Source organism: Emiliania huxleyi (genome assembly GCF_000372725.1).
Source record: "Emiliania huxleyi CCMP1516 unplaced genomic scaffold EMIHUscaffold_27, whole genome shotgun sequence".
Taxonomy (NCBI): Eukaryota; Haptophyta; order Isochrysidales; family Noelaerhabdaceae; genus Emiliania; species Emiliania huxleyi.
The window spans coordinates 660255-686611 of record NW_005200011.1 but is presented as its reverse complement, the minus strand read 5'-3'; the positions used below and the strand labels follow the sequence as shown (position 1 = coordinate 686611).

Sequence of the window (26357 nt, the reverse complement as noted above, 5' to 3'; positions counted from 1 at the left end):
ACGCGATGGGGCGGGACGCGTCGGGCGCGGAGGCACGCTCGGTGGCAAGCAGCTCGCCACAGCCGCAGCTCGGCAGGCGCACAAGCACCTACTCACACCTCCTCGCGTCTCCTCAGCTGCAACTCGACAAACTGCCGCAGCTGGACGATCGCCTCCTCGCTGGCCGGGTCCTCGCCCTGGCACGCCACGAGCAAGCTCGAGCCGCCGTCCACCGCACAAGAGACGCCCCACGCGTCACGGATGAGGGAAGCGCCTATTCACAGCCACACGCGTGAAGAGACGCTGCCCACAGCATGCCGCTGCGTCACGCACGAGGGGAACGCCTACGTTCGTACAACCGCAATGACCGAGGACCCGCTTCACGCAATAACAACCGCCTCTGTTGGCTCCGGCGGAAGGCCGCAGATAGCCGAGGCAATCGCCTTGCGGACTAAAGGTGTAGACGACCCGCCGCATCCCCTCCGCAGCGGCCTGGGCGTCGCCACGGGCAAGCAGCGTGGCGTGAGCGGCAGAGGCAGAGGGCCGAGTGCCGGGCGCAGGCTGGCGAACGCTCGCCTGGCTTGCGGCGCCCCCGGGAGCGACAAAGGAGGAGATGTGCAGGTTGCCTGTTCACAGCGCACGGCGTGAAGAAAGGCCGGCGCCGACAGGAAAGGAGAGGGAGCTGCCATGGGAGCAAAAGCACGGGTCAGACGGCCGGTTGAGCTGGCGCCTATTCACGCCGCGCTGCGTGAAGATGCCGCTCCTCGCTCGATCGAGAGCGGTGTGAGCGTCGGCCGGCTGCTCCCACCGCGGCCCGCAAACACTTCCGTGGGGCCGAGGAAGCTGCCGCTGGCGCTGAGCCTCTGCCGTAGCACTCGCCCGCTCCCGATCGGTGTCGGGCGGAGGTAGTGCCTGTTCACGTGATGGTGGCGCTTGTGAAGCTGCGCTGCTCACGGGCCGGACGCATGGCGAGCGAGGAGGAGGGCGCGTGCCCCCCCTCCTCGCTCACGTGCGCCGCAACATAGAGGTGGCCTACTCACAGAGCCGTGCCCTGAAGCGATGCTCACGCTCCTCTCGGCTCTGTCGCGCCACAGCTGCCGTCTGGGCCGAGGGCCATGCCCCAGTACACATACATCTGCCACGCCGACGCGCGGTGAAGGCACGCGCAGCGGCAGCGGCGGCGGCGGGGCAGTGGCAGGCTTGGCGGCGCGGGGCAAGTGGCAGGCGCCTCCCCTGCCGTCCCCTCGAAGGGGCGCGTCTCCTCGAGCAGCGCGCCTGCTCACGGGAGAGGCTGAAGGCACGCGATCACCCCGGCCGTCGCCTCCAGCGGCGCGGCGCCGGCAGCCAAGGCAAGCCGCACGATCACCCCTCGGTCAACACAAGCGAGGTAGAGGCTGCCGTGCGCACAGCAGATGCCCTCGGGCGAGGAGAGTGAAGCGGCCTAGATTCTCGGGGCCAGCGATCTGGAGAGGCCCTGCGCAGCCGTCACAACAGGGGAGTCGCGGCCGACGCGACGGTGCGGCGGTAGCAGTACCCGTGAGGCGACCGCTCGAACTGCAGCACGCCTCTCACGCGATACTGAGAGACGAAGAGCTCGCCTACTGCTCACAGCTGTGGTTGAGGCGCTCCTCACGGCCTCGCAGTAACCGAGACACGAACCTACATCTCGGCAGACCTCGGCGCATCTCAGTCGACCTCGCACGCGACGCACTCTGCGCGGCGTCCGGCGCGCCGCGCGGTCCAAAGGCGAGGCAGGTCGGCCAGTTGCCTGGGCGGGGGTTCGAGGTGGGCTCAATGGGCTCAGGTTAGGTCCCCGACAAAGGCTAGCTAGTGGGTCACGGCCGCCTGCGCCGCGCTGCTGTCGCCAGGAAGAGACGCCTCGGTACGTCCTTCCGCCGCCCCGCCGCTGGCGCCGCTGCGGCGGCGGCAGTGCCGTAAAGCGCTGCACCACGCGCCCACGCGCATCGAAGAGCACAATCTCGTTTGATCCTACTCAGGCGTCCCGGAAGTGTCGTCACGCGCGTCACGGTGTGCCCCACGTCGACGCAGCGCCATGGGCCTACGCGAAGTGTCCTGGACATAAGGGGCTAGTGTGGTCCATGCCGCGGCGATGGTTGTGTTGTTGCCGGCACTCGTGACAGCGAGGAGTCGTCGGCGGCTTGGGCTGACCAGCTGCTGCCACCGACGGCAGACGCATGCCGCTGCGCGCGCCTCGAGTGGCGAGAGGCTATCGAAGATCAGGTTGAGCTCATCGGCGCTGAGGTGGGCGATCTCGAGGGTCATTGCGATCCGTTGGCGGTGGCAGGGCAGCAGACAGAAAGCACTCCAACCCCACGCCTCGCAACTGCTTTTGTGTCCAAACTGCTTCGCGAGACCTCGGGGTTGTTGTCCGGGTCGACCCCACCCTCTCTGCGATCAGAGAGCCCTAACAAAACGCAACCGTTGCTCGCACGGTCGTTGTGTTGCGCACGCGGCTGCCGCAGAATCCCCCGGCTCGGAGCCGAACCCTGCCGATGGCAGCCCTTCGAGTTCGCTGGCGAACTGGCGAACTGGTTCGTGAACTGGTTCGGTGAACTCGCGGTTCGTTCGGTTTCGGAGTTCGCTCTGGACGGCATCCCCTTGGTTCGCTGCATCGGTTCGGTCGTTCGCCCTTGGGTGCCCGAACCCTCGAACTAGTTCGTGAACTCGAGCCTTTTCTTTTCTCCTCCCCCCCCCGACCCGCTTCACACCCGCAGGCCGAGGAAACCAGGGAAGTTCGTCTGAACTGCGAACGAACCGCGAACGAACCGCAATATGTATTTTTTGGCTCTGCAGGCCTGTATAGTCCCTGGTTGCCTACTAGAGGCCTAGTATGCCTGGACGCCTCGGGGAGCCCCCGTCTCCCCCATTCTATTCGCCAGTCAGCACGCACGGCGCCCAGGCACCACAGGGCGGCCCTGCTCACAGCGCAGCCGGCACCATCGGGACCCTAGTCCTCGGAGCGGTCCAGCTGCGGGAACCGCTCTGGGGTGGGCGGGTCGATGGGCCGACCTTGAGCAGGTAGCGGCCGGAGCCGCCGTGGGCCGAATGGTCCGCGGCGGGCGGCGGCGCACCGGGGTAGTCGCGCCCGTAGTCCGCTAGATTGCAGACTGTCGCGGACCGTCAGAACTGTGCTAGTGCCGCCTGTGTATATGGGCACCTGAGATTGAGGGCCAGACCCGCGTCCGCACGCGCAGAGGCAGTTGCGCGAGTTCGTTCAGCGCGGCTCGTGGATGCTGCGAACGAACGAATTCCTGCCGATGATTTTCTTTTTTTCCTAGTTCGAACGGAGTTCACGAACGTTCGTTCGTTTTCGCAGTTCGCGCCTTCCACAGCCGGCGCGGTCCGTTCAGTTTCGAGGTTCGGGCTGGGCCCCGCCGGCTGCGTTCGTTCGAGTTCGGAGTTCGCGAAATCCGCGCGAACTCGAAGGGCTGGCCGATGGCATCATCAGATTCGGGTTTATCTCATACGCTCAATATCCTGGTGGCTCGGAGCCTTGTCCAACTAGGAACTACCGGTATGCAGGCACCTCACTGCACGGCGCCCACGCCTCGACCTTCTTGGGCAGCAGTTGGTTGGACACGTCCTCTCCGTGTCCTAGGCAGCCGCTATCGCCCTTTCCCCAAGCAAAGACAGCGCCGTCGGCGGTGAGGGCGAGGCTATGCACGGCTGCAGCCGACACAGCGACGACGCGCCGACTCGCCAACGCCTCGAGCTTCTTGGGCAGCAGCTGTTCCTGCTGGTCGCCGTGGCCCTGATTGCCAAAGGCTCCCCAGCCCCAGCTCCAGACGGCACCGTCGGCGGTGAGGGCGAGGCTGTGTCGGCGTCCAGCCGACACAGCGACGGCGCGCTGCCCTGCCAACGTGTCGACTTTCTTCGGCAGCAGCTGGTGCTGCGTGTCACCGTGGCCCAACCGGCCAAAGTCTCCCCAGCCCCAGGACCAGACGGCGCCGTCGGCGGCGAGGGCGAGGCTGTGGTCGCCTCCCGCCGACACAGCGACAACGCGCTGGCCAGCAAAGGCCTCGATCTTCTTGGGCAGCAGCTGGTTCTGCACGTCGCCGTGGCCCAGCTGGCCAAGGTATCCATAGCCCCAGCTCCAGACGCTGCCGTCGGCGGCGAGGGCGAGGCTGTGGTCGCCTCCCGCCGACAGAGCGACAACGCGCTGCCCTGCCAACGCCTCGACCTTCTTAGGCAGCAGCTGGTGCTGAGTGTCGCCGTGGCCCAACCGGCCGTCGCCTCCAAAGCCCCAGCTCCAGAGGGCGCCGTCGGCGGTGAGGGCCAGGCTGTGGCGGTCCCCAGCCGACACAGTGACGACGCGCTGGCCAGCAAAGGCCTCGATCTTCTTGGGCAGAAGCTCATCTCCCTCGTCGCCGTGGCCCAGCGCGCACAAGCCTCCACTGCCCCAGCTCCAAACGGCGCCGCTGCCTGTGAGGGCGAGGCTGTGGGCATCTCCAGCCGCCACGCTCACGGCGCGCTCACCACCCAGCGTCGACGGGAGGCGGGTCGGCGTGTTGAGCCGTGTCACGCCCTCGCCGTGCCCGAGCAGCCCTGGCCGGGGGAGGTAGGAAGGGGCCGAGCCGCACGACGAGAGCCGCCCCTCGCCGTCGATGAAGACGCTGTGGAACTGGCATCCCGCCGCCCTCGCCGGCGGGTTGGACTCGCGAACCAACGCAGAAACGCACAGCCACCGCACGGCGCAGCTCTCGCCCTCTGGCTGCGCCGGCAGCTCGAAGCCGCGCTCTTGCGCCCACAAACGGATGCCCTCCTCCGCAAGCGAGGAGTGGAAGAGGAGCGAGACGGCCGCGACGCGAGCGATGTCGGCGGGGTCGCAGCGAGAGAGGAAGCGCACGAGGAGCTCCCTGGGGAGGTCGAGGAGGCGGGCGGGCGGCGGCGTGCTTGGCGAGGGCGCGGTGGAGGAGGCGGCGGCGGCGACGCCGGCGAGGCGGCGCGAGCGGCCGACGGGGTAGACATCGCGAAAAAAGAATTTTTCCCGCCTTTCTTTCTAAATGTAAAAGAAATCCGGCCGGCGATCGAAGACCGAATCGAAGGTGTCAGGCCATGTCGTCGAAGGTGTCACGCTCGCAGACGCCGCGGTCGAGGAGGATTCCGCCCGCTGAGCTGCCGCCGTCATCGTCCCGGCGCTCGCTGTTCCTGCCATCGCCGTGGCAGCAGAGCCGGCCGACGCAACGATAGCGACGGCGGCGGCAGCGACGGCGACAGCGGCTGCAGCCGCCGCCGCCGCCGCCACCGCAGCGGCCGCGGCCGCCGCAGCCGTTGCAGCAGCAGCCGCCGACGCCCTCCATCTGCGACCGGAGCGGTCCGAGCGGAGCTCTTCCGTCTCCTCTGCCGACTGGGATGGCCTCTCTGCCATTCTCGGAGGAGAGTCAGAGGCGGATGAGGCGGAGGCAGAGGCGGTGGCGGCAGACGAGGTGGTGGTGGAGGAGCAGGAGGGCGAGGTGCTTGGCGGCGCCTCGGGTCGGCGCGGCGCGCAGGTCGAGGTTCGCCACCACCTCTCACACAGAGAGTTCGCAGCGAAGTTCCGGCACAAGCGGCCGGTGCTGCTGCGCGGCTTTGCGAACGACTGGCCGGCTGTCTCCGCCTGGCTCGACGTCGAGCACCTGCGCGGCCTCCTCCCCGGCAAGAGCGTGACGGTCCTGCGCGCCGGTGACGGGCGCCGCTTCCTCAAGCGCGACTGCACCCAGGAGCAGTGGCCATTTGCGCAGGCCGGCGCTTTGCAAACTCTCGGCGAATCTCGGCGAACCTCGGCGAATGTGTGCGAATCTCCGCCAGGTCGCCGACCGGCTCTTTGCCGCCGCGGGCTCCTCGAGGGTGCTGCCTGCTGCAGCGGATTCGCCGCCCCCTCCCGCCAGGCTGTACGCGCGCGCACCACTCCGCAGCGGGCTACGCAGCGAGGTCTCGCCGCGAGATTGGCCGAGATTGGCCGAGCCTCTTCTACGTGAGTCGAGCGACGTTGTCGTAGGTGTCGCTGCGACGGCTTGCGGAGCTCGTCAACGGCGGCGGTCGCGGCGGCGGCGGTTGCGGCGGCGGCGATGGAGGTGGTCGTGGAGAGGGTGGAGGAGGAGGCGGTAGAATGGAAGGAGGAGGAGCAGACACGCCGGCCAGTGGCGAAGGGGGAGGGCATGGCTGGCGGCCAGGCGAGTTCAAGGAGGCAAACTGCGGCGTGTGGCTCGGAAGTGCCGGTTGCGTCACACCACTGCACTACGACTTGTGCCACGGCGTCCTTGAACGGCGTGCGCGGCACCGAGTTTGCGAGCAGCGCCGCTTCACACCGCCAGGTGTGAACAGGCTTCCTGATCGGCGTGCGCGGCACCAAGCGCGTGACGTACTTTGCGCCGGGCGACTTCCGAGCGCTCTATCCGCGGGCCAACCAGCCAGAGCTATCACAAGTGAGGAGCTGGTGTGCGGTGGCTTCCATTGGAACGGCGCCTGCTCCACGCGTAGCGGCTGTGAACAGGTGGACCTGGACTTGTGGAGGCAGGGCGGCGAGGGGGCAGAGGGCACCGCCGCGGGACGCGCCGAGAGGGCGGCGCGCGCCAGCTCCGCCGAGGCGACGGCCAGATCAAAGAATGCGGAGATGCAAGGCAGTCGAACGGTGTGGGTAGGCGCACCCTTGCTTCGCCGAGGCGACGGCGTGGCACGCGACGCTTTCCCCCGGCGACGCGCTCTACACGCCGCCCTACTACTGGCACCACGTCGAGACGGTGGCGGGCGATGCGGCGCCGTCGCCAAGCGAGCGAGATGATTCACCGATGAGCTCGCTGATGACAGGCGGCTGACGAGGCGGCGCTGTCGGTGCTGGTGCCGTTTGACCCGTCGGCGGAGGAGCCGGTGCACGCGTGTCACTTCCGGTGAGAGGTGAGATGATTGGCGTGAGGGTGTGTGCCAAACACGCGCTGCGTCGAGAGTGGAGTGAAGCGGACTCAAACACACAGCGCGTGTTGAGCGCTAGAGCTGTCGAGAGCTGGCCCCAGGCTGCAGTCAAAACTCAAAAGGTAGGATGTGCGCGGTTTTGCGGTGAAGGTAAAAGATATAGCCAGCAGATTTCAAAAAACTTTTCTGTACGGCACTTGGGGCCAGGCTCGCACGGTAGGCGGAGGACTCTATCTCTCGCTCTTGTAGAGGAAGAGTCCACCCCGCCTCGGCGGTCGGCGCCGGGGTGTGGGGGCCTGTCGCTAGACACCTCACGACCGGCTGGCCCCCTGAGCCCTGACGCAGGGCGCAAAATGCGCTTGCGGACTAATTATCAATCGACAGGAATGGGCAGCGGCTCGCCATCGGGCCCGCCCCTCACATGCGCGCGGCATGTCGCGACAGCCTGCAGGCCAGCCTGCTTGCGAGCCGGCATGCCGCGCGCCTCCATCTTGTCGCACAGGCGCTCTCCAACAAACTCGTCGGCGGCGCGATCGCCAGCCAAGCTCTTTCCTCGCCGAGGCAGCTGATTCTCGAGCATGTCGAGGATGCTCTCGTACTCGCATTTCACGGCTCCGAGGGCGCCGTCGGACAGCGCCTTTGCGGCGACGGACAGGCGCTTCTTGGCCGCCTTGAAGTGAGCCGACGAGAGCTCCTGATGGACGGTCTGTGGAGCCGCCGCCGGAAGCGGCTTCAGCGCGGAAGGTGGTGGGGTTGGTGGCGGCCGTGGTGGCGGAGCCGACACATTCTCCGGTCGAAGCCGAAGGCTCCCGCCAAAGCCGTCGATTGCAACCACGTAGCGGCCTCCTTCGAAACGCACCGCCACTCCTTGCCGCCCGTTCAGGCCGGATGAAAGCCCGCCAATAACGACGCGCCGGCCAAGGAGCGGCGGAGCCATGGCGAGGAGCAGCCGGCGAGGAGCGGGCGCACAGCAGGCGCACAGATGATGGGCAAGATGAAAGTGGCCTCATTTGGATCCGTTATGAAATTCTTACGTGTCTTTCCTCGACCCAGCCTCAGCTACCGGCGCGCCCGCCCCTTGCTCTTTGGCTGGCTGGAGAGAGTGCAGGTCCGGATCGGCTCTTACGGCCCGAGCGAGAGGAGGCCGTGTGCCAGCGGAGGGATCGAGGGGAGCTCAACTCAGAGTTCGCACTGAGGATGCTGGCGGCGAGAGAAGCCGAGGACGGAGAGGTGGATGACGTTGGCGAGGAGGAGGGAGGGGAGGAGGAGGAGGGAGGGGAGGAGGAGGAGGACGGAGAGTGGGGGGCGGGGCCGGAGCGCGGAGGGAGAAGTCTGATGTCTGTGCATTGAGCATGCATTTGACCCGAGTGCCGAGATGCTGGCGCGAGCCTCGGCGTCGGCGAGACAGCGAAAAGCGGTTTCCACCGTACGCGGAGAGAGAGACACACAAAAAGCCAAGGGTCAGGGAAAAGGGTTCTCGGTGTCGGAAGCTCCGGGTCCGGCTCCGAAGTTACGAGCTTGCGGCAGCGCCGGCCGCTGTTCCTATTGTCAGCATGCCGTCGCCTCCGCGCCTCTACACGCAGCAGCCGTCGGAGGATGCGCTGCCCGAGTCCTCACGCGTTGCAGCGCAGATGACTTACCGCTCAGCTGGCCTCGGAATTTACGCTGTTGTCGTTCGCTACTCGACGGTCTGCTGGCCCGTGATGACACCCACCATCTCCCAACGCAGCTCCGACCTCTGCGTCGCTCCTGTTCCAGGTGCCGCTCGAGAAGATTGCGATGGTGATGAACTCGTCGCAGGTCTCCGGATCGGGCCAGCTCGGCCAGGTGAGATACCGCGCCTCCCTGACCGCCACTGCCCTCACCGCCGCTTATCGCCACCTCTCCCCTCCGCCTCTCCCCTCCGACACAGGCTTTCCGGATCGTCTTCAAGGAGGGGCTTGCGACGCCATTCCGGACGGTGGGACGCGCCTCCATTGCTGCCTGGTTCTTCCAGTACTCGGTGATGGGCTTCATCTTTCAGACCTGCGACCGCGCCCTCTCCTCTGCAATGGGTGTCCCGCGAGTGGTGTATGGGGAGGAGCTGATGCAGCCGCCAAAGGCGGAGGCGGCGGCGGTAGCGCTCAGTGTGTCAGAGCAGGCGAGGGTGGCTGCCAAGGCGGTGCTGGCCCCCGCGCTCGCCGGTACCATAGAGTCCGTCGTCGCCAACCGCGCCGAGGCGCAGCGTTTCCACGGCTTGCCCAAACTGGCTGCCATCGAGACCAAGCTCGGCTGGGGTCCGATCGCGCGCGCTTGCGGCCCCGGCTTCGTCGCCAACGCCTCGCGCAACTTCGTCATGTCGGCCACCTCGTTCGTCCTCACTCCCACGCTCTACCAGCGCTACTTCCCGCAAGAGCGCAAAAGCCAGGCGTCGCTCTTCTGGTTCGGCCTCGGCGCGACGCTCTCATCTCAGCAGCAAGCGATCCTCGCAATCTTGGCCACACCAGCTTGTACCTCGGCTCTAGGGACAAACATCTTCTTCGGCAACGTGATCGCAATCACGCAGCAGGCGCTGTGGGGCCGCGCACTCGATTACGGAGCTGTCAACGGCGGGACGAGTATCCACTTCTCTCCGCATGCGGCGCCGCTTGTTCATCCCGGTCCTCTATGAACAGGCGGCAGGAGCATCAACTATGGCGCCGTGCTGAGGGAGGGCCTCAAGGCGGAGGGCGTCGGCGCCTTCCTCACGATGCCAAAGTGGTTTGCGCGCGTGCTGATGAACGCACCCATTCAGGGCACGGTCCCGTGGTTCTACAACGAGGTCATCTAGCGCTCCTCACAATGGCACGAGACGATCCTCACACTTGTTTCGTGTGGACAGGTGCTCCCGCTCGGCGAGCCAACAGCCATGCGCGCTGCCTCCTCGCTCTTCCGCGGCGTCGGCCTCTCGCAGCGGACACCTGCCAGCTGCACCGCCGGTCCGCCTGGACAAGCGTGAGCAAACTCCTCCGCTTGCATGCAAGGGCGAAGGGGCTCTGCACGGGATCGAATTCGAGAGCGCCCGCTCTCACCCCCGGGCTGAACAACCGAGATGTGCACCCGCACGTACGACTTGCAGTGGTGTGTTTTCTCTCTCGCTCTCCGCGGCTCCGCGCACACTTTTTCCGCCGGCGGGCGCCCTGCCGCGGAATTTGTGTTGTTGTTCTTGAGTGGAGTGCAAATGTAGTAACACCACTCACCGGCGCCACGGCAATTTTGGTGTCCGCACCCGACGGCGCCCTCCCAGTCGCGCGGCCCCCGTGATTCGGCGCGTGCGTGACCGCATGTGTGTGGCGCGTGTGGCGTGTGTGAGCCCGCGCCCGGCGCGGGAGAGACCGCCAACACGGGGTCTCACTCGACCGACTCCCTCACCCACGCACCGGGGCGCACGAGCTGGATTAAACGTTGGTCCGGAGTGCTACGGCGACGGGCTGCCCGGAGAGCCCCCCTCTAACCCCCTCGTGACGGCAGACAGCGTCGCGAGTGCGGCGAGGAGCAGCAGGTACGAGCCCAACTCGAGTAGCAGCTGCACGCGGCTCTTCGGCTCCAGCTCCGGCCGCTCCTCCTGCGCCTTGCGGTCGAAATGCATCGGCACGTTGTCGATGCGCCGGAAGCCCTCGGTGTTGTAGAGATGCTCCGCCTCCAGCCGCAGCACCGCCCAAAAGCAGCGCCGCACCAGCTCGAGCCCGATGACGAGGGTCTGCAGCGCCCAAGCGAGGAACTCGGACGCGGGCGTCGCGTGCTGCAGCGTCTCGTGCAGCCAGTCGGGCGACGCCGGGGGCGGGGCGTGAGCGTGGTGGTGGTGGTGGTAGCGCGGGATCTGCTCCTCGAGCACGGCGGTGATCAGCCCCGGCGCGAGGGTGGCCGTCCAGCCTAATCACACCGGCAGGCGTGAAGAGGCGCTGTCCACAGCCCCCACGGCGGCGAGCGTGGCGGCCCAGCCGAAGCGGAGGACGAGGTCGGCGGCGATGGCGCCGTAGTAGGCGCGGTGCGAGCGGAAGACCATCCTCTCTTCCCTCAGCCGGCCCGCGCCGCAGCGGCAGCACGCGAGCTGCGACATCTCCACCAGCCGCCAGTCCATCGCGACGTCCCATAGGAAGGCGTAGAGCGTCGCGCCGAGGTAGGCGGCGAGCCAAGCATACTGCACCCACGGGTTGTAGTCCGACGTGCGAAGCCGCTGCCCCGAAGAGACGGCGGGGTGGAGCGCGCCGAAGAGGACGACCAGCAGCGCGACGGCGTACCTACAGACAGCAAGGGCCCGGAAGCGTCCAGCAGGCCTCGAGGGAGACGACCCCCAGCGCGAAGGCATACTTGAGGGCGTTTGGCAGCGCGGGCACGCGCCTCCTCGTGTCGTGCGCCACGCGCCTATGATCGCGGGTACTCGCGGGTACTCGCAGGTACTCGCGGGTGGTCGCGGGCTCCCCTCGAGCGGCGCGCGCAGGTTTTGCAGGAAGCGGAAGAAGAGCGGCAGGGCGGTGAGCAGGGCATTCCCGGGCGAGGCGCCGCAGATGGCCGCGTGGCAGGAGCCCTGCCTGTCTGGCCGGCGCAGCCACTCTCCCGAGAAGACGTAGCAGCTCGAGTAGGCGAGGTCGACGAGCGGACGCACCAGCGAAGTGACGATGTCCCCGACGAAGGACGACCACAGCGAGACGGGCGAGAAGGGCGTGCTGAAGAAAGCGGCGAGGGCGCGCCTATGGCGAGGCCCCGGGAAGGCTCCTAGAGGGCCCCTAGAAGCAGGCGTGGTGAAGGCGGCGGCGAGGGCGCGCAGGAAGCCAGAGGCGGTGTAGCCGCGCCGCCACCATCCGAGGTGTGGCGTGGTGAGGGTGAAGGCCATCGAGAGGAAGAGAAGGACCTATGGGAGGGTTCCGAAGCGGCTCTGAGAAGGTTCGGAGAGGCGAATCCCACCGGGAGGAGGGGGCGGGGGCCGGGAAGAGGGACGCGTCGAGGTCGAGCTCCGACAGCATGCACTTCGAGAAGAGGAGGAGCGAGAGGAGGCAGAGGGTCAGCTGCTGCGTGCCCAGCGCGAGGGCAGCGCCCGGATCGAGGACCTGATCATCGCAATTCACTCGTGACAGCTCTCCTCGACTAGTCGTCGACTAGCGCCCGGTCGCGCGCCTCGTCGTCTCGCAGCTCGAACAGGAAGAGGTAGTTGACGCGCGCCCTCTTCCACACGGAGCAAGCGGCGGCCCAGAGGTAGAAGCAGGAGGCGACGGCGAGGGAGAGGCGGTACACGGGCAGGTGGAAAATCACCTGGGAGCCGCGACTCATTCGTCACTCATGGAATGAGGCGGAAGCGGCACAAGGGCTGGCCGAGGAGCACCGCGTACTGCAAGTCGGCCTTCCGCGCAGACGGGAGCGGCAGCACGCGCGTGTCGACCACCTAGTCAGGAGTCATGGGCCAGCTAAGACCTGCTGGACGCACTCTCGAGCTGCGACGCGTGCCGACCACCAAATCCCAGAACAGCCACGTCGCGAGCACCGCAGCCACGCCCAGCCTCAGGCCGAGGGCGAGGCCTGTTCACAGCAGCGCGCGTGTGAAGAGACGCCCCCTAGCACCGCCCGGCGGCGAGCTGACGGCGACGCCTCGCTGTGTCGCACTGCCGCCTCGCTCCCGCCGCACCAGCAGCTCCGCCCTCGCCACCTGAGACGTCGGAGATTTCGAGGAGATCACAGCGGAGGTGTGGGGGAGACAGGGGTGAGGTGGAGATGCAGCCGAAGTGATGGACAGAGGGAGGCCAAGATGGAGCCGAGATCTCGCGCCGACCTCTCGCCGCCACCTGCACGTTGGCGTCGCAGAATGCGGCGGCGTAGCCTCGCTCGATCTGCGCTTCGATCCGCTTGAGCTCGTCGTGCGCGACGAAGGAGAGGGTGTTCACCTGCTCACAAAGGCCAGAGGTGTGCAGAGACGCCGCCCGCACCTCGTCTTGCGGCAAAAGCAGAGGGGTGTGCACGTGCGCCATCAGCAGCGGCTTGGCCGCCAGCCGCTTCCTCCCGGCGCCTATCGCCCGAGATCACCCGAGATCGCCCGAAGTGATACGAGATTGGCCGCCAGCCTCCTCCTCCCGCGGCGCCGGTGACGCGCTTGTCGTGCTTCTTGAGGATCTTGACGAGGCCTAATCTCGGACACTCTCGTGGTGATCTCGGGTGCACCTCGGCGCTGCTCGAGGATCTTGGCGAGGGCCGGTGTAGTTGAGGATGCAGTAGTTGCGCAGATGCTGCAGCTCGCGGTACCTGCTCGCAGGCGGGAGGTGTGAAACGCTGCGGCAGCTGCGGCAGCTGCTGCAGCGTCGCGGGGTGCAAGCTCGAGACGGCACGCTGCAGCGAGTCGCGCCTGATGCATGTACGCGAGCGAAAGGGTGTGAGAGCGGTGCGTCGAGCAGTGTGTCCCAGAGCATCGCGTGAATACAGCGGCCACGAACACAATGCACACGGCTGCAGCAAAGCTGAACACAGCCGAACGCGTGTCTCCTCCAGCGCCGGTGGAACACGCGAATCGCGGCAGCTAGCATGTCGCAACATCTAGCGACTCGCGCCCGTGCGCCATCTCCTCCCAGTTGCGCAAGCGCGACGGCGGGCGAGAGTCGCCTTCGTCGGGCGGCGGCGAGGGTATCTGCAGGCTGCCCGCGAAGCTGCCGTCCGCGAGGCGCTGCCGGCTGCCGCCCTGCGCCTCAGGCTCTCGCGGCGTCTCGAGGTCTCGGCCGCCGCCGTCCGCCTCCTCGGTCTGCAGCTCGGGCAGGTAGAGCGCGAGCTGCTCGCGCACCTGCGAGGCACGGCTCGCCGGGAGCGTTCGCGGAGGCTTCTCTCATGCCGGGAGCACACACAGAGTGAAGGCAAATGCAAGAAGTCCAGGCAACTCTGACGAGCGAGGCGGCGGCCGTGTTCACGCACCGAGGCGAGTGTGGCGCAGTAGAATGCCTCGACCTTGTCCGACTGGGCGAGCACGCAGCCAGTGAAGTCCTCCGCCCGCACCCGCCGCTTCATCACCATCTCCACCAGCGACACCACAGAGCCCGACCGGCCAAATGGACTCTGTGGCCGGCTTGCAGCGCGCGAGCGGGCCGGCGAGCGAGACGGACTCGCGCCGGCCGAGCCGGCAGCCGGCAGCGCCTCGCGCGCGGCGCTGGGCTGCTCACTCGAGAGCAGAGGAGCACATGCCGACCGCTCCTCCCGCGCAGGCGCCGCCTCTTGCGCCTCGTTATCCTCGCTCTCGCATCCACGCTCGACGATCGCATCGATGAGGTCGTTGAGCGCCTTGTACTCAATGTACTGGCCGCTCCACTTTGGCCGCTTGTTCGCCTCGAGCCGCTCCGAAAACTTCATGCCACCGGCGCGTCCTCGTAGTCGTCGCAGCGTTCTCTCAACTCAGTCATGCGAAAACCACTCCCCAGAACCTACCAAGTAACGCCAAAATGCGGCGTATTCACGGCGCGCCGAAATCTCACAACCACAGGGGCTATTCACTCCACAGCATTCTCTCCCTTAATGGTCTGGCTCACCCGGGCCCTCGCAGACTGCATGCCTCTGCGGGGACTCGAGGGGACTGCTCCACCTGCCTACTCTCGGCGGCGGCGAAGGCCAAGAACCGCATGCAAGCCCTGGGCCAGCCCGCCGCCCTCTCAGCAGCGCCGCGCAGTGTCGCCTGCACCTCCGAGCCGTGCAGCTGGCGGTAGAAAAACAGCACCACCCTCGCCAGTTCCCGCCGCCTCGCCGGCGGCGGCCGCGGCACGGGCATTGCCTCGAGACCAGGAACCACGAGCCGGCGGAGCACCGCTCTCGCTCGCTCGGAGTGAGAAGCGGCGTCGAAGCGTGCGGTGCAGTCGTCCTCGGCCGCCGCCTCGGCGAGCAGCAGCTCGGTCCCCGGATGGCGCGCCTATGCAGAGGAGAGGGAAGCGCGGTGGAGAGGGGCAGCTTGAAGCCTGGGAAGGTGTGCAGACGCAGGTCGGCGGTGCGGACGCTGGGTGTGGAGAAGCCCGGTGCGGTACGCGGGGCAATACGCGCTGTGGGTGAGCGGCACGGGTCGCGGCGGGCACCGCAAAGTCTGTCGCGTCAAAGATTCCATAGGTCGGCGCCGGCTGCTGCAGCCACAGTGGGATGGGGAGGTGGAGGCCGAGGAGGGGGAGGCGTAGCGTGAAGGCCCGCTCGACGGCCGGGGGCGGCACGCCCAGATAGGTAGGGCTCGACGCGGCGCATTCGGACCGCATCCGAAGCAGCATCCGTCCGGTCTCAGCGCGGGCCAATAGCAACCACGTCCGCTCAAAGTGAAAAAAGTGGCGCTGCCAGGTCGATCCGTGCGGCGGTGGCGGTGCAGCGCCCTCGAAAAAGGCGTCGAGCACCACCCCGTGGTGCCGCTGCAGCAGCTGGGCCCACAGCTCCGGAGCCTTGGCGGCAGCACTCAGTTCGAGGCAGCACCGCGAGACCGACAGCAGGTCTGTGGCGGAGCAGAGGGAGAGGACCTGGTGCCGGATGTCGGCCGGCAGGTCGAGCAGGCGCGGTGGCCCGGCATTGGACGGCATGGCAGGCAGGAATAGCAGCGGCGGGCGGGGGCGGGCAATACGAGCGCGCCCCCTTTTGGGTGCGGGCGACGTGCAAACGGCCAATCTAAATGCGGCGCTAGCCGGGCTGCCGGCCGTGTTTTCTTCCCGTTGAGGGTCTGTGAATCTTCCTACTGAAGTTTTTGTCTGTGCTTGCGTCTTGGCCAAGTTTTTTTCTTGACACTTGAGTGAACAACGACGTCAAGGGTGCGGCCTGGGAAGGCGAGGTGGCGAGAAAAACGCGACCGCCGCCGCCTGCACGAGGAGACGCACCTCTCTGGACTCTGGGCGCTCTCTCTCTCTGTAGCCTCAAATGCGGCGCGCGTTCGCGAGGCAGACGTAGACGGTCTCGCTCGACCTCCTTGCTTACTCACGTACGCCCTCGTCCAGCAGCGCAGCCTCCACCGCCTTTCGCTGGCCCAGCTTGACGAACCCAAACTCGCGCAAGAGCGCCGCCAGCTCCTCGCGAACAAGGGGGTCGCTGCCCCCGCCCGCCACCGCGCGCGCCAAGGCGCGCAGCCTGTCCACATCGGCGCCGCTCCGTCGCAGCTCGACCAGCAAGCTGCTGCCGCCCTCGCCCGCCGCAACGCCCGCCCCTCCGCCGCCTCCGCGCGCCTCCGCGGAAACCGTCGGCGACCAGTCGGCGAGGGAGCCGTCCGGATTTAGCCGTTTCGGCACTGCCGGAGCCGCGTAATCCACACGCCGCCCGTGCGCGTAGTAGTAGCCTACGCCCGGCACCTGCAGGGAAGGTTCCGAGAAGGCTTAGGGACGGTTTGGCGAAGGCGTGTGGTGCTGCGCGCGAGAAGCACCGCCGCAGCGGCCGAGCCACCCGCAGCGGCGTCCCCTCCTCCGCCCCCGCAACCTGTCTGCGCGGCGGTGTGCGCCAGCTCCTCTTGCGACAGCTTGCGCGGCGGCTCGACGGGAAGCGTGCGCTCGCCTGCCGGCACGGCGCCATAGTAGTACGAGCCACCAAGCCCGCCGCGGGCGCCGCTGCTCGTGTGGGGGACAGGCCGCTCCGCCGTCGCCGCCTCGTACTCCTCCCGCCGCGCCTGCAGGAAAGCTCCGGACAGTTCAGGGAAAGTTCAGATCGCCGCTCCTCGTGGGCTCCTCCCGCCGCGCTTGCTCCGCCGCGCGCTGGCTTTTTGGGCCCGGCTTCGAGTCGGGCTTGATCAGCCGCATGTCGCGGTGCATGTACGCCTCGTGGCCGCACCGCAAGCAGCGCAGCAGCTCTGGCTTGTTGTCGTGCCGAACGTAGCCGCGGCCGAGCAAGTGCACCGCGTTTGGCGTGTGCCGCTGCACGTACCCCGCGCACTCGCACCCCTTGCAGCGGCAGCCTCCGCGCTGGATGCCGAGCAAGTCGACGCCGCCGGCGCGGTTGGAGGCGAGCGCGCGCTGCTCGGCGCGCTGCGTGCGCAGCAGGAAGGTGGCGTGCTCGGCCGCGTCCTTCATCTTCTGGTTGGCGGGCTCCATCCGCAGGCCGAGCTCGAGCGCCTGGTGGGACATGTCTCGGACATGTCATGGACATGCCAGGGCTCCACCCGCAGGCCGAGCTCGAGCGCCCGGAGGAGGGTTCCGAGACGGCTCAGGGAGGGCTCCACGCGGTGCTCGCTCAGAGGGGAGGAGGGGGGGGGGGGGGGGAGCGCCTGCAGCGCCTCGTCGTACCGTTCGAGGTGCACCAGCGCGCGGCCGGCCCGCAAGTAGCCGCGGCTCCACTGGGGAGCGAGGCAGATCGCCTCTTGCGCGTCCGAGAGCGCGTCGGCGTAGCGGTGGACCCCCTCGTATACGCGTGAGCGGAGGGACCAGAGGTGTGCCTCGCCCGGCGCGAGGCCGATCGCCTCCCCGAGCAACAACAGCGCGCGCCTCGAGTCCATCCGCTCGAAGGCTTGCTGCGCCAAGCCCTTCAGCGCACCAGCTTTCCGCGCTGCCTCCCTCTCCTCCGCTGTCGCCTCGCCGCCCGCGCCGCCGCCCGCGCCGCCGCCCGCGCCGCCGCCGCCGCCCCTGCCGCCCCTGCCGCCGCCGCCCGGCTGCTGCTCGTCGTCGTCGTCGTCGCCTCCGCCGCTGCGCGGCGCTGCGTCGCTCGCCTCCCGCTGCTGCTCCTCCGGCGGCGCGACCTCGACGCGCGCCCGCTCGAGCGCCATCTCAATGGCCGGGTTGTGCGGCTGCTGCGAGTGGCACTCCTCCCACAGAGGCAGCGCCGCCTTCCAGTCGCCTAGCCGCGCGTGCACCTTGGCACACAAGTCGAGGCCGTCAAACCAGCCCGGCCGCGCTGCCGTCACCGCCGCCGCGTCCTCGAGCGCCCGCCGCGGCTCCTCGAGTGCCATGTTGGCCTCGGCGCGCGCGTACCGCAAGTGCATGTCGGCGGGCGCCTGTTGACAGATCTCCTCCTCTCACAGCCTTCGTTGTTCGCAGGACACGCGGCGCCTGTCAGCGGACTGCCTCGCGGACTGCGGCGTCGAGCAGCGTCCGCGCCTCGGTGTGGCGGCCCCACTTGACGTGCACCCGCGCCAGGTTTTTGAGCGCCGCCGCGCGGTCCTCCGCCCTCGCCAGCCCGGAGACCTGGGAGAGGCACGGCTCGCGCGCTGCCTCGAAGGCCTGGATGCGCGCGCGCTCTCCTCCGAGGGCCATCTTGCCCGCCCGCCGCCAGGTGCGGCACATCTCCTTTGCGCTGAACCACGCCTCGCGCAGCTCCTTGTCGGACGGGTTGGCGACGCAGCCGAGCTGGAAGGTCGCCATCGCGCCGTCGTGGTCGCACAGCGCGATCTGCGCGTTGCCCTTGTGCAGGAACCCCGCCGGCATCTTCGGCGCGAGGTACGACGCCGTGTGCGCATCCTCGAGGGCGCGGCCGTGCTCGCCGAGTGACACCAGCGCGTTGCACCGCTCGAGGTAGAGGCGTGCGTCCGTCGAGGCGCCTCCGATCTCGCGGTCCAGTATGCGCACCGCAGTCTCTGGTCGGCCCAGCCGCACAGCCTCCCTAGCGTACTCGACGCCGCCCAAGCCGAGGGCACTCTCCCTGCCGTTGCCGTTGCCACCACCGCCGCCGCCGCCGCCGCCTCCTCCCCCGCCTCTGCCGCCGCCGCCGAAGCCTTGGTCGGCCGCACAAGTAGCGGCGGCGGGCGGCGACGTGCTCTCTGTCACCGCCTTGCCGCCTCCTGCAGCGACGGCGGCACCGCTGGTGGCGGCGGCCGGCGCGGCGGCGGCACCCGGCGGCGGGGGCGGGAGCGGCACGTCAGGTAGGGGCAACCCCTCCGCCCTGGCCCTCTGCTTGAGGCGGGCGAACTCGGAGCGAAGGTACGGCGCGGACGGGTCGAGACGCAAGCCGGCGGCGCACGCCTCCAGCGCGCCCTCGGTCCTCCCCAGCGCCGAGAGCGCCGCCGCGTGCCGCCCGCGAGCCTTTGGCCACGCTGGCGCGGAGGCGACGGCGGCGAGCGCGTCGTCGAGCGCGCCACGCGCGTCGCCCGTCGCGAGTCGTGCGGCGGAGCGGTTGGAGAGGAGAGTCGCGTCGCCTATAGGTAGCTTCCAAGAAGGCTCCGACCAGCTTCCTCGAGCGTCGGGAGTGAGAGCTGCGTCGCCGGGCGACAGCTGCAGCGCCTTGCCCCATAGCTGCTCCGCCGCCGCCGCGTCTCCGCGTCGGAAGGCGGCACCGCCCGCCTCGCGCAGAGAGTCCGCGTCCTCCGCCACCGACTCGGCGGCTGCGGTGGAGGAGGCAGCGGCGGAGGCGGAGGCGTCATCGGCAGCCTTGCAGCTGCCACTGCCGGCCGTCTCGGCAGCAGCTTTGGCCGCCCGTGTCTCCTTCTTCGCTCCGGCGGCCCGTTGTGCGCCGAGCCTGCCCTCCAGTCGCCCCACGGCCTCCTCGGTCGCCGCTCGTGCGTCCGCGTCCGTGACGGCCCCCGCGAGAGGAGTCGGCTGGTCGGCAGCGATCCTCTGCGGCTTCACCCGGAGCGTGGTTGGCACCACTCCAAGCCCGGACTGGTTGCGGCGCGGCTCCGTCACTCCTGCGCCAGCGTGGCCGAGCGGGTTGTCTCGTAGCGACGCCTCCTTTGCCCTCTCCGCAGCAGCGGCAGCTGCCTCGCCGGCGCCGCCGCCCTCACCACCACCTCGCCCGCTCGGCATCAGAAAGGGAAGCGTGCGCGCCTCCGCCGCAGCCTCGCGCCGCGCCTCCGCGTTCGCCGCCGCCGCCGCCTCTGCCCGCGCCTAGGGTCAGGAGCAGGGCTGCGGGTATGGGGCAGTGTCGAGGCGAGGAGACAGTCGCCCTCGGCTGCTGCTCGCCTCCCTCCGCCCTCCGGTCTTTGGAGCGACAGAGACGCCGGACGCGCCTCGGACGGAGGCGAGCTCGTCGCCGGCGTCGGCGAGAAATCCGCTTCGCAGCGCGGTCGCAACGCCGCCGTCCGTCCGCCACGCCGTATCCGCCTCCCGCGCCGCCGCCGCCGCCGCCGCCGCCTCGGCGTGAGCCTCCGCAGCGGCAGCTTCCCTCCGCCTCGCCTCGGAGGCCTGGGCCGCGACTGCAGCGGCGTGCGCCTCGTAGTTGCAGCTGGGCGCAGATCCGTCCACGGCGCGAGCACTCGAGTCGGCCACGCCCAGCCAGAAGGCGGCACTGTCCACCTCTGGCACCGCAGGCGGAGCTGCGAGCAGGGCGCGCTCGACCCGCATCCGCTGGCCGAGCTTGGTGAAGCCGAGAGCGACCAGCGCGGCAGAGAGCTCGCTGCGCTGTCCGGACTGCGCGAGCGCGGCGAGCTGCTGCACGTCGCCGCCAGCTTCGAGCAGGTCAGCGAGCTGACCCCGAGGCTGGCCCACCACAGACACGCACATCGGAGAGCCTTGTATCGAGAAGAAAATACACCCCGGCTTTCTTGCCGCGACTGCTTTCCATCGCTGTGTGGTGACGGCCCGTTCACAGCCTTGTTATTGAGAAGGAAATACGTCCCTGGCGCTGTGCGCTGGTCTATGCGAGGTTGAGGTGCGAGCCCTGGAGGCCCTGGGGATGGGGGGAGACTACCCGCGGGCCTAGAAGGCCCGCGCGCAGGGGGGTGGGGGCATTGAGACCGGTCATGAATGAGTGCGCGACACGCATGTTGCGAGCAGCGTTGTTGATGTTTTGCGCGTCGCCACAGACGGCGGCGCGCGAGAGCTGTTGCGAGTGGTGCTGGGCGAAGCCCCGGGCGCTGCCGGAGGCTGTGCCGTAGTCGGTGCGGTCGACGGCGCTCGGGCTGCCGACCTCTTTGGCGAAGTTGAAGATAATTCTCTTGGTCGGCGGCGCGATGCCGCCCTGGCTTTCGACGAGACAAATTTTGACGATTCCGTTCTTGACATGGAGCGCGTTGTAGTACTGTCCCTTGTGCTCTTTGACCCAGCCTTTGCCGGTCGCATATGGACGAGCGGGCCCTTGTGACTTGTGGCCGCGCTCTTTGCACCCAAGACCCTTGAGCAAGGTTTGGTCGAGGGTGCCGCCGAAACCAAATTTGTGGCCCAGTGACGCACAGCATCCGCCGTGTGCCGCCGAGCCCTGCCCAGCCTGCCTCGTCTTTGTGAGGGCGCTAGGCACCTTGATTTCGTAGTGGACATCGCGCTGGGACTGCAGGTCTCCGCCGATCTCACACATGTCGGTGACGTGCCCCTCGTTGAGATGAAATGTCGTCTTCACATCGTCGGACTTTTAGAGTCTTGTACAGCAGTGGCGGTCCGCTCACTCACACAAAAACTCCGCTCACTCACACTGACCTCACTGCGGTTTCTTGCTGCCGGCTGTCCGCCGACACTCTGGCACCTGCCACCCATTGGGCGGGCAGACAGAAGGCCAGGGCAACACTACAGTTGTATGTCTGTGAAGCTGTAAGGTAGTGTAAGACCTTCCCTGGGTTTGTCTCTCACACCCTCACTGTCGTCGTATGCGAGGTTCTCTTGTGTCTCTTACCACCCTTCTGTGAACACATTTGGTGTATTTCTTCTCAATAACAGGCCGGGCTTGCGCTGCCCTGCGTTTGTTTCAAGCATACATACGAGGCACAACGAAAGAAGAAAAACTGGGGGCCGCGGCTGAGGGCTGCAGGAGCCCTCCGAACTCAACTCGACCACGGCGCCCTCCTGGACGACGGTCGGCGCTGGCTTGGGGCCGTCGGCCGGTCGGCGCGGTCGACCCGGCACCTGCACGCCGTTCACGTGTGATGCCGTGCAGCGAGCACCTGTCATGGCCTGTGGGCGCCGCGAGTTGTACGCGTCCGCCTCGGCGTTGAAGGCGACGAGGACGGCCTCGGAGACGGGCTCGGCCCAGAGGAGGGTGAGCTGCCGGCGCGCGGAGGCGAGCTGCGTGGCCGTGTAGCAGACGAGAAAAAAAGAGAAGACCAATGACCCGTTCCACGTGCGTCAGATCCGGATGGTCGAGCGCGTCCTCGGCCAGAAGAGGTGTCGCCACGCGACCACGCGATGATTGATTGTCTCGCGGAGCGCATGGAGAGGTACGGTTGGCACTCCGTCAGCATCAACCCGGTGCCGCTTGGGTATCAGTACATCATCCAGGCCAAGTCTGAGAAGAGGCGGGAGGATGAGGCCAGGCAGCGGGCCGCGCAGGACGCTGCGCAGCCTCAGCCTACCGCCACTTTCGCCGCGGCACCGCCCGAGGCACCGCCTGCCGCCGCTGCCGCTCCGGCCGCAGCATCGCAGGCACACTCGCAGCACCAACAGGCGCAGCAACCCCGGCCCAACGAGTCGCCCGAGGGGTGGACGAGGGTCGGGAAGGGCGGCAAGCCGGACAGGTTCACCATGAAGAACTTCGGCCGCAACCCGCGAAAGTCGGGCAAGCGGAAGCAGGAACACCGCAAGCCCGCACCCAAGGGAGGTGGACCCCCACCCCCTTCTCCCAAGGTGGTGGACAAGAACAGGCTGAGGGCATTGGGCGCTGGCCCTTCTGGCACCAGCGGGAGCACCGAGCGCGCACCGCCGCGCTCTCCCTCCCCCACCTCGCCGCCTGCAAATCGCCGCGGCCGCCTGCGCCTGCTTCCGGGTATGACTCCGAGCTCGAATTTTCCGACGCTGAGGCGCGGGATAGGGTGGCAGGGGTTGTGCACGACGCAGTGCAGCAGGCTGTGATGCAATATGGCTATGACGACGAGCTCTACCAGGCATGGAGGGACGGCGAGATAGGCGAAAAGGACTATCTTGCCGGAGGAGGTGATGGCTATGACTTTGGACCTTTGCGAGAGGTGGCGAGCGGAGCAAGCGCGGTGTAGGCGCGCCCACGCGGCGCAGCGGCTCTCCCGCAACCATAGCCCCTCCCGCAGCCGCAGCCGTAGCCGTAGCCCCAACTCTTGCACTGCTCTTCTAGTGTCGGGTAGTCGGACCAGGGGGGTGAGGGGACGGATTGAAGATCCCTCACACCAAGATCGTGCAGCGCGGGGACACATGTCCCTAAATCCCATCTCGTCTCAGAGTTTGACCGTTTTTATTTATTCCTTTGTTTATTTATTTATTTCCCGATCATCCGGACCGCTGGGTGTGCTTCTTAGCCCCCTGGCCCTGGATGTGAGGCTAATGACTGCACTCCAAGTGCTCCAAGTGCCCAATGGCTCCAAATGTCCCAAGTGGCGAGCCGGACCCCGAGCTCTAGAGCTCTAAGTCTAACCTCCGAACCTCTCCGCCATCGACTCTGGCGGGCGCACGGCCATCACGCGCTCGCGTGCGCCGCCGGCGAGGTACTCGCTCAGCGTGGTGCGCCTATCGGGACGCACCGCTCCGTCGCTTGGCCGCGTGCCGGTGTGGGCAGGCCGTGCTCTCTCGTCCACGGCGCGCTCGCCTGTCGACGAGCGTCGTGTCGTGCAGGAAGGATCGCTCCGCCACGCCGCCCAGCTTGCGCATCGCTAGCAGACAGTGGCGCAGATAGACGTCGGCCGGCAGCAGGCCCGAATCGCGCGCCCACCCCCACACGTGGGGCAGGCCTACTCGCGGCGCGTGCGTCTGCCCGTGAGGGACGTGGCCGGGGCGTCTCAACTCCCGGCGCGCGGCGGCAGGCCTGCGGGAGGCTCGACGCCAGAGGGAAGCTCCGCGTCGCTGCTCGAGGCGCAAAGAACGCCGAGCCCGGCCGGCGGCGCCTGCGCAAGGTGGACTCTTGTGCTGTCCAAGTGCGATAGAGAGGCTGAAGTGGTGGTAACGTGACTTCGTGATAAATAAATAAGTGGACGACGGACAAGCTGCTAATGGGAGGGAAAGGGGCTTAGTTGGGCCGTCAAGCACCTCCTCGCCAGCATCCAGGCCGTGAAAGGGCGCCTCGACGATCGCGTAGCCCGTCTCTCTGGCGCAGAAGGCCTCGCGCTGCGCATCGTCGAGCACCACGTCAAACGCGGCCGCGACAAAGGAGCACCCCTCCGCCGGCTCCACGCAGAGCGCGGCGATCCTGCGGCGCGGCGGACGAGGTCAGAGGTGATGGTGGACGCGTGTGGAAAAACAGAGCGCGCAGACGCCTGCGGGTGGCAACGTCCACCACTCCAGCGCCGGTTAGAAATAGGTGCGTCATCCCAAACAGACGGCGCACGTTGCGCACTCTCACGAGGCGAAAGTTGGTGAGGGAAGGGAAGGTGAGCCGCGATGAGGGCTCGGAGAGCAGCGCTCCGTATGCGATCACGGTGACGCGGTCGGGCCGGAGGGCGGCGGGGTAATCGACCATGCGCATGTATATTGCCCGCGTCTCTGTGCTATTGCCGCAGCCGCCCACACAAAAACACAACGCCGGGCCCAAGACGCACAAGCAAGCACAGACAGTCGAGAAGGGAGAGACAGCAACAGCCGCTTCACAGCTGCTCCTGTGGGAAGAGACCCAGGGAGGAGCAGCGTGAGCGTGGTCCGCAAGAACCGAGCCCCGGCGATGTTCACGTAAACGCACAACGGGCAAACCCCGGAAAGTGGGTCAAAAATGACCACCGACACGTGTAGGCGCGTATCTTAGCTAAGGCTCGCGCCCTGACGTGTAAGTGCTCATGTGCACCGAGCCCATATACGCACCTGCATGTGTGGACGCGAGTATAAACTAAGATGAGCGCCCACGCATGAGGATGCGCGTCTGCGTCCAGGTAGCCCAGATACGCGTCTTCGTGTCTGGGCGCTTATCTTGAGTAAGGCTCGCGCCTACACGTGTAGCTGCGTATCTTGAGATGAGCGCCAATACTTCACGGCGGCCCCCTCGGGGCGCTTGCGGACGACAAAGAAGGTGCGGCCTCCTCCGTCAAGTCCTCCTCTCGCGCAGGCCGGGGTTGAGACACTTGGCCACGGCTGGCTCGACGACCGTCGCCACGTCTTTCCACTCGATGTTGCTGACCGCCATGTGGTTTTGAACGCTTCGCTACCCGGCCGCCGCGGGCACCTCGGCGCCGGCATCATCCTCCGCGGCATCAAGGAGATCCGCCATAAAGCAGCGCCCAGCAAGCCAGGGACAGATGACACAGGCGACTTGAGCGCGTATCACCCAAAACTATTCACTTTTGAGCGCCATATGCGCAGGTGCGTGTGTCAACATACGCGCCTGCACTTGTGAGCGCTCATATTGACTAATATTCGCGTCTGCATGTGTGGGAGCGTATGCTGACCGCCACGCACGCACGCCGACACCGCGAGTACTAGCTAAGATAGGCGCCACAAGCGTGGGCGCTCATCTCAAGATACGCAGCTACACAGGTAGGCGCGAGCCTTACTCAAGATAAGCGCCCAGACACGAAGACGCGTATCTTCTGGGCTACCTGGACGCAGACGCGCATCCTCATGCGTGGGCGCTCATCTTAGTTAATACTCGCGTCCACACATGCAGGTGCGTATATGGGCTCGGTGCACATGAGCACTTACACGTCAGGGCGCGAGCCTTAGCTTTGGCCGGCGCGGGCTTGACGACTAGTTTCGCTCCCCCTGTGCCCGAGCCGAAGTTCGAATCGTTGACCCCAGACAAGGTTATGGGAGCGGCCATAACAGGTGTTATGGCTGTTATGGCTGGCTGCTCATAACACCCCATAACACCTCATAACACCTCATAACACCTCCATCGCTGTTATGGCTGTTATGGCCACCCTAACCATAACACCTCATAACACCTCATAACACCTCATAACACCTCATAGCACTCATAACACCTCCCACTGGTTGTTATGACAGCCAGCATAACAACCTCATAACAGCTGTTATGCCTCGGCCAAAACCGAATTTGACCTTTCTGTCCCACGGACTTTTTCAAAGGAGGGGCCCCGCCCGCGCGTATCCCGGTGTTTGTTCAATAAAATTCTTCTTTTGGAGCGCCCGCCCCGCGCCGCGTAGCTACTACCAGCCATTCAGCCAACCATTGCCTACCGGATGAAGATGTTCAAGAGCCAGAAGCCCTCGTCGTTTGACCTGCGCGTCTCCGACTTCAAGAGAATTCCCGGCTTCAACTATGTGCTGTCTGTGTCGACGGAGGCGCGAGCACACGTACAACTCGCTGGCTCAGGGCAAAAGAGAAAACATTTGGCGATCGATGCCGAACCTCGCGCGCGCGGCAGCGCGCGAAGCGAAAATTCCAGCGGCGAGCACTTCGGCGTGGCCTCTCGGGCCATATCACCGTGGTGCGTGGACCCGGGACGGCTCTCTCATAGCAGCCCATAACATGTTATGGGCTGCTATGCCCAGAGAGCCATAACACCATAACAATAACTGTGTCTGGGGTCAAGAATCGTATTCGATCCATGAACCGCTGCGCCGCGAGCTGGTTCCGCCGTTCTCTCCTCGCGCGCGCCCGTTGGCTGCCCTGGCTGCTCTGGCTCCCCTCGCTCTCGCCCCCCTGACTCTGCTGGCTGTACTGTGACTCCCCCCGCCCTCCGCCTCTTCTTCCGTTACCACGTCGGGAAGCTCGAAGAACGCATCGTCGATAAATGCCATCTCGTCGTCCGCCGAGGCGCTCTTGTCTCCCTCGTCGTCCCC

At 67.0% G+C, this 26357-nt stretch overlaps 7 protein-coding genes across 7 annotated transcripts; 2 read left to right on the top strand and 5 right to left on the bottom strand.

The window, feature by feature from the left end:
- Positions 1-5055: 5055 nt before the first annotated feature.
- EMIHUDRAFT_206748 (hypothetical protein) lies at positions 5056-6870 on the top strand (the record flags this gene model as incomplete). Its single annotated transcript, XM_005777048.1, has 7 exons — positions 5056-5090; positions 5519-5661; positions 6153-6191; positions 6304-6404; positions 6497-6616; positions 6642-6719; positions 6787-6870. The coding sequence occupies 7 exons, from the start codon at positions 5056-5058 to the stop codon at positions 6868-6870; spliced, it is 600 nt and encodes a 199-aa protein (XP_005777105.1).
- A 170-nt stretch (positions 6871-7040) lies between these two features.
- Positions 7041-7893, bottom strand: EMIHUDRAFT_435437 (hypothetical protein). Its single transcript, XM_005777047.1, has one exon. It carries the CDS (start codon positions 7823-7825, stop codon positions 7262-7264), a length of 564 nt encoding a protein of 187 aa, XP_005777104.1. The 5' UTR covers positions 7826-7893; the 3' UTR covers positions 7041-7261.
- Positions 7894-8441: 548 nt separating this feature from the next.
- On the top strand, positions 8442-9697 carry EMIHUDRAFT_206746 (hypothetical protein; the record flags this gene model as incomplete). Its single annotated transcript, XM_005777046.1, has 4 exons — positions 8442-8576; positions 8647-8715; positions 8801-9485; positions 9543-9697. 4 exons carry the CDS (start codon positions 8442-8444, stop codon positions 9695-9697), a joined length of 1044 nt encoding a protein of 347 aa, XP_005777103.1.
- Positions 9698-10070: 373 nt separating this feature from the next.
- Positions 10071-14256, bottom strand: EMIHUDRAFT_450575 (hypothetical protein). Its single transcript, XM_005777045.1, has 14 exons — positions 13795-14256; positions 13434-13666; positions 13164-13237; positions 12858-12904; positions 12684-12782; positions 12463-12547; positions 12356-12420; positions 12227-12286; positions 12004-12156; positions 11812-11954; positions 11460-11597; positions 11218-11271; positions 10817-11147; positions 10071-10732 (listed from the first exon to the last, which is right to left on the bottom strand). Exons 1-14 carry the CDS (start codon positions 14224-14226, stop codon positions 10325-10327), a joined length of 2322 nt encoding a protein of 773 aa, XP_005777102.1. The 5' UTR covers positions 14227-14256; the 3' UTR covers positions 10071-10324.
- A 266-nt stretch (positions 14257-14522) lies between these two features.
- On the bottom strand, positions 14523-15419 carry EMIHUDRAFT_206744 (hypothetical protein; the record flags this gene model as incomplete). The annotated part of the gene is made up of 3 exons (XM_005777044.1): positions 14523-14545; positions 14650-14776; positions 14937-15419. The coding sequence occupies 3 exons, from the start codon at positions 15417-15419 to the stop codon at positions 14523-14525; spliced, it is 633 nt and encodes a 210-aa protein (XP_005777101.1).
- A 384-nt stretch (positions 15420-15803) lies between these two features.
- EMIHUDRAFT_101070 (hypothetical protein) lies at positions 15804-20243 on the bottom strand (the record flags this gene model as incomplete). The annotated part of the gene is made up of 6 exons (XM_005777043.1): positions 15804-16175; positions 16247-16486; positions 16713-16928; positions 16976-17803; positions 17871-19628; positions 19734-20243. 6 exons carry the CDS (start codon positions 20241-20243, stop codon positions 15804-15806), a joined length of 3924 nt encoding a protein of 1307 aa, XP_005777100.1.
- A 2801-nt stretch (positions 20244-23044) lies between these two features.
- On the bottom strand, positions 23045-24093 carry EMIHUDRAFT_206741 (hypothetical protein; the record flags this gene model as incomplete). The annotated part of the gene is made up of 5 exons (XM_005777042.1): positions 23045-23220; positions 23294-23362; positions 23531-23579; positions 23658-23817; positions 23945-24093. The coding sequence occupies 5 exons, from the start codon at positions 24091-24093 to the stop codon at positions 23045-23047; spliced, it is 603 nt and encodes a 200-aa protein (XP_005777099.1).
- Between the last annotated feature and the right edge of the window lie 2264 nt (positions 24094-26357).

Bases quoted from the DNA above. Each gene is read 5' to 3' on its own strand.
- EMIHUDRAFT_435437 (XM_005777047.1), bottom strand. From the start codon at position 7,825: ATGGCTCCGCCGCTCCTTGGCCGGCGCGTCGTTATTGGCGGGCTTTCA.
- EMIHUDRAFT_450575 (XM_005777045.1), bottom strand. From the start codon at position 14,226: ATGAAGTTTTCGGAGCGGCTCGAGGCGAACAAGCGGCCAAAGTGGAGC. The intron at 13,238-13,433 runs GTCGCTAGATGT...TACATGCATCAG, and splicing joins GAGATGGCGCACGGGCGCGA to GCGCGACTCGCTGCAGCGTG. The intron at 11,955-12,003 runs GTCGACGACTAG...TGCGATGATCAG, and splicing joins AGGCGCGCGACCGGGCGCTA to GTCCTCGATCCGGGCGCTGC.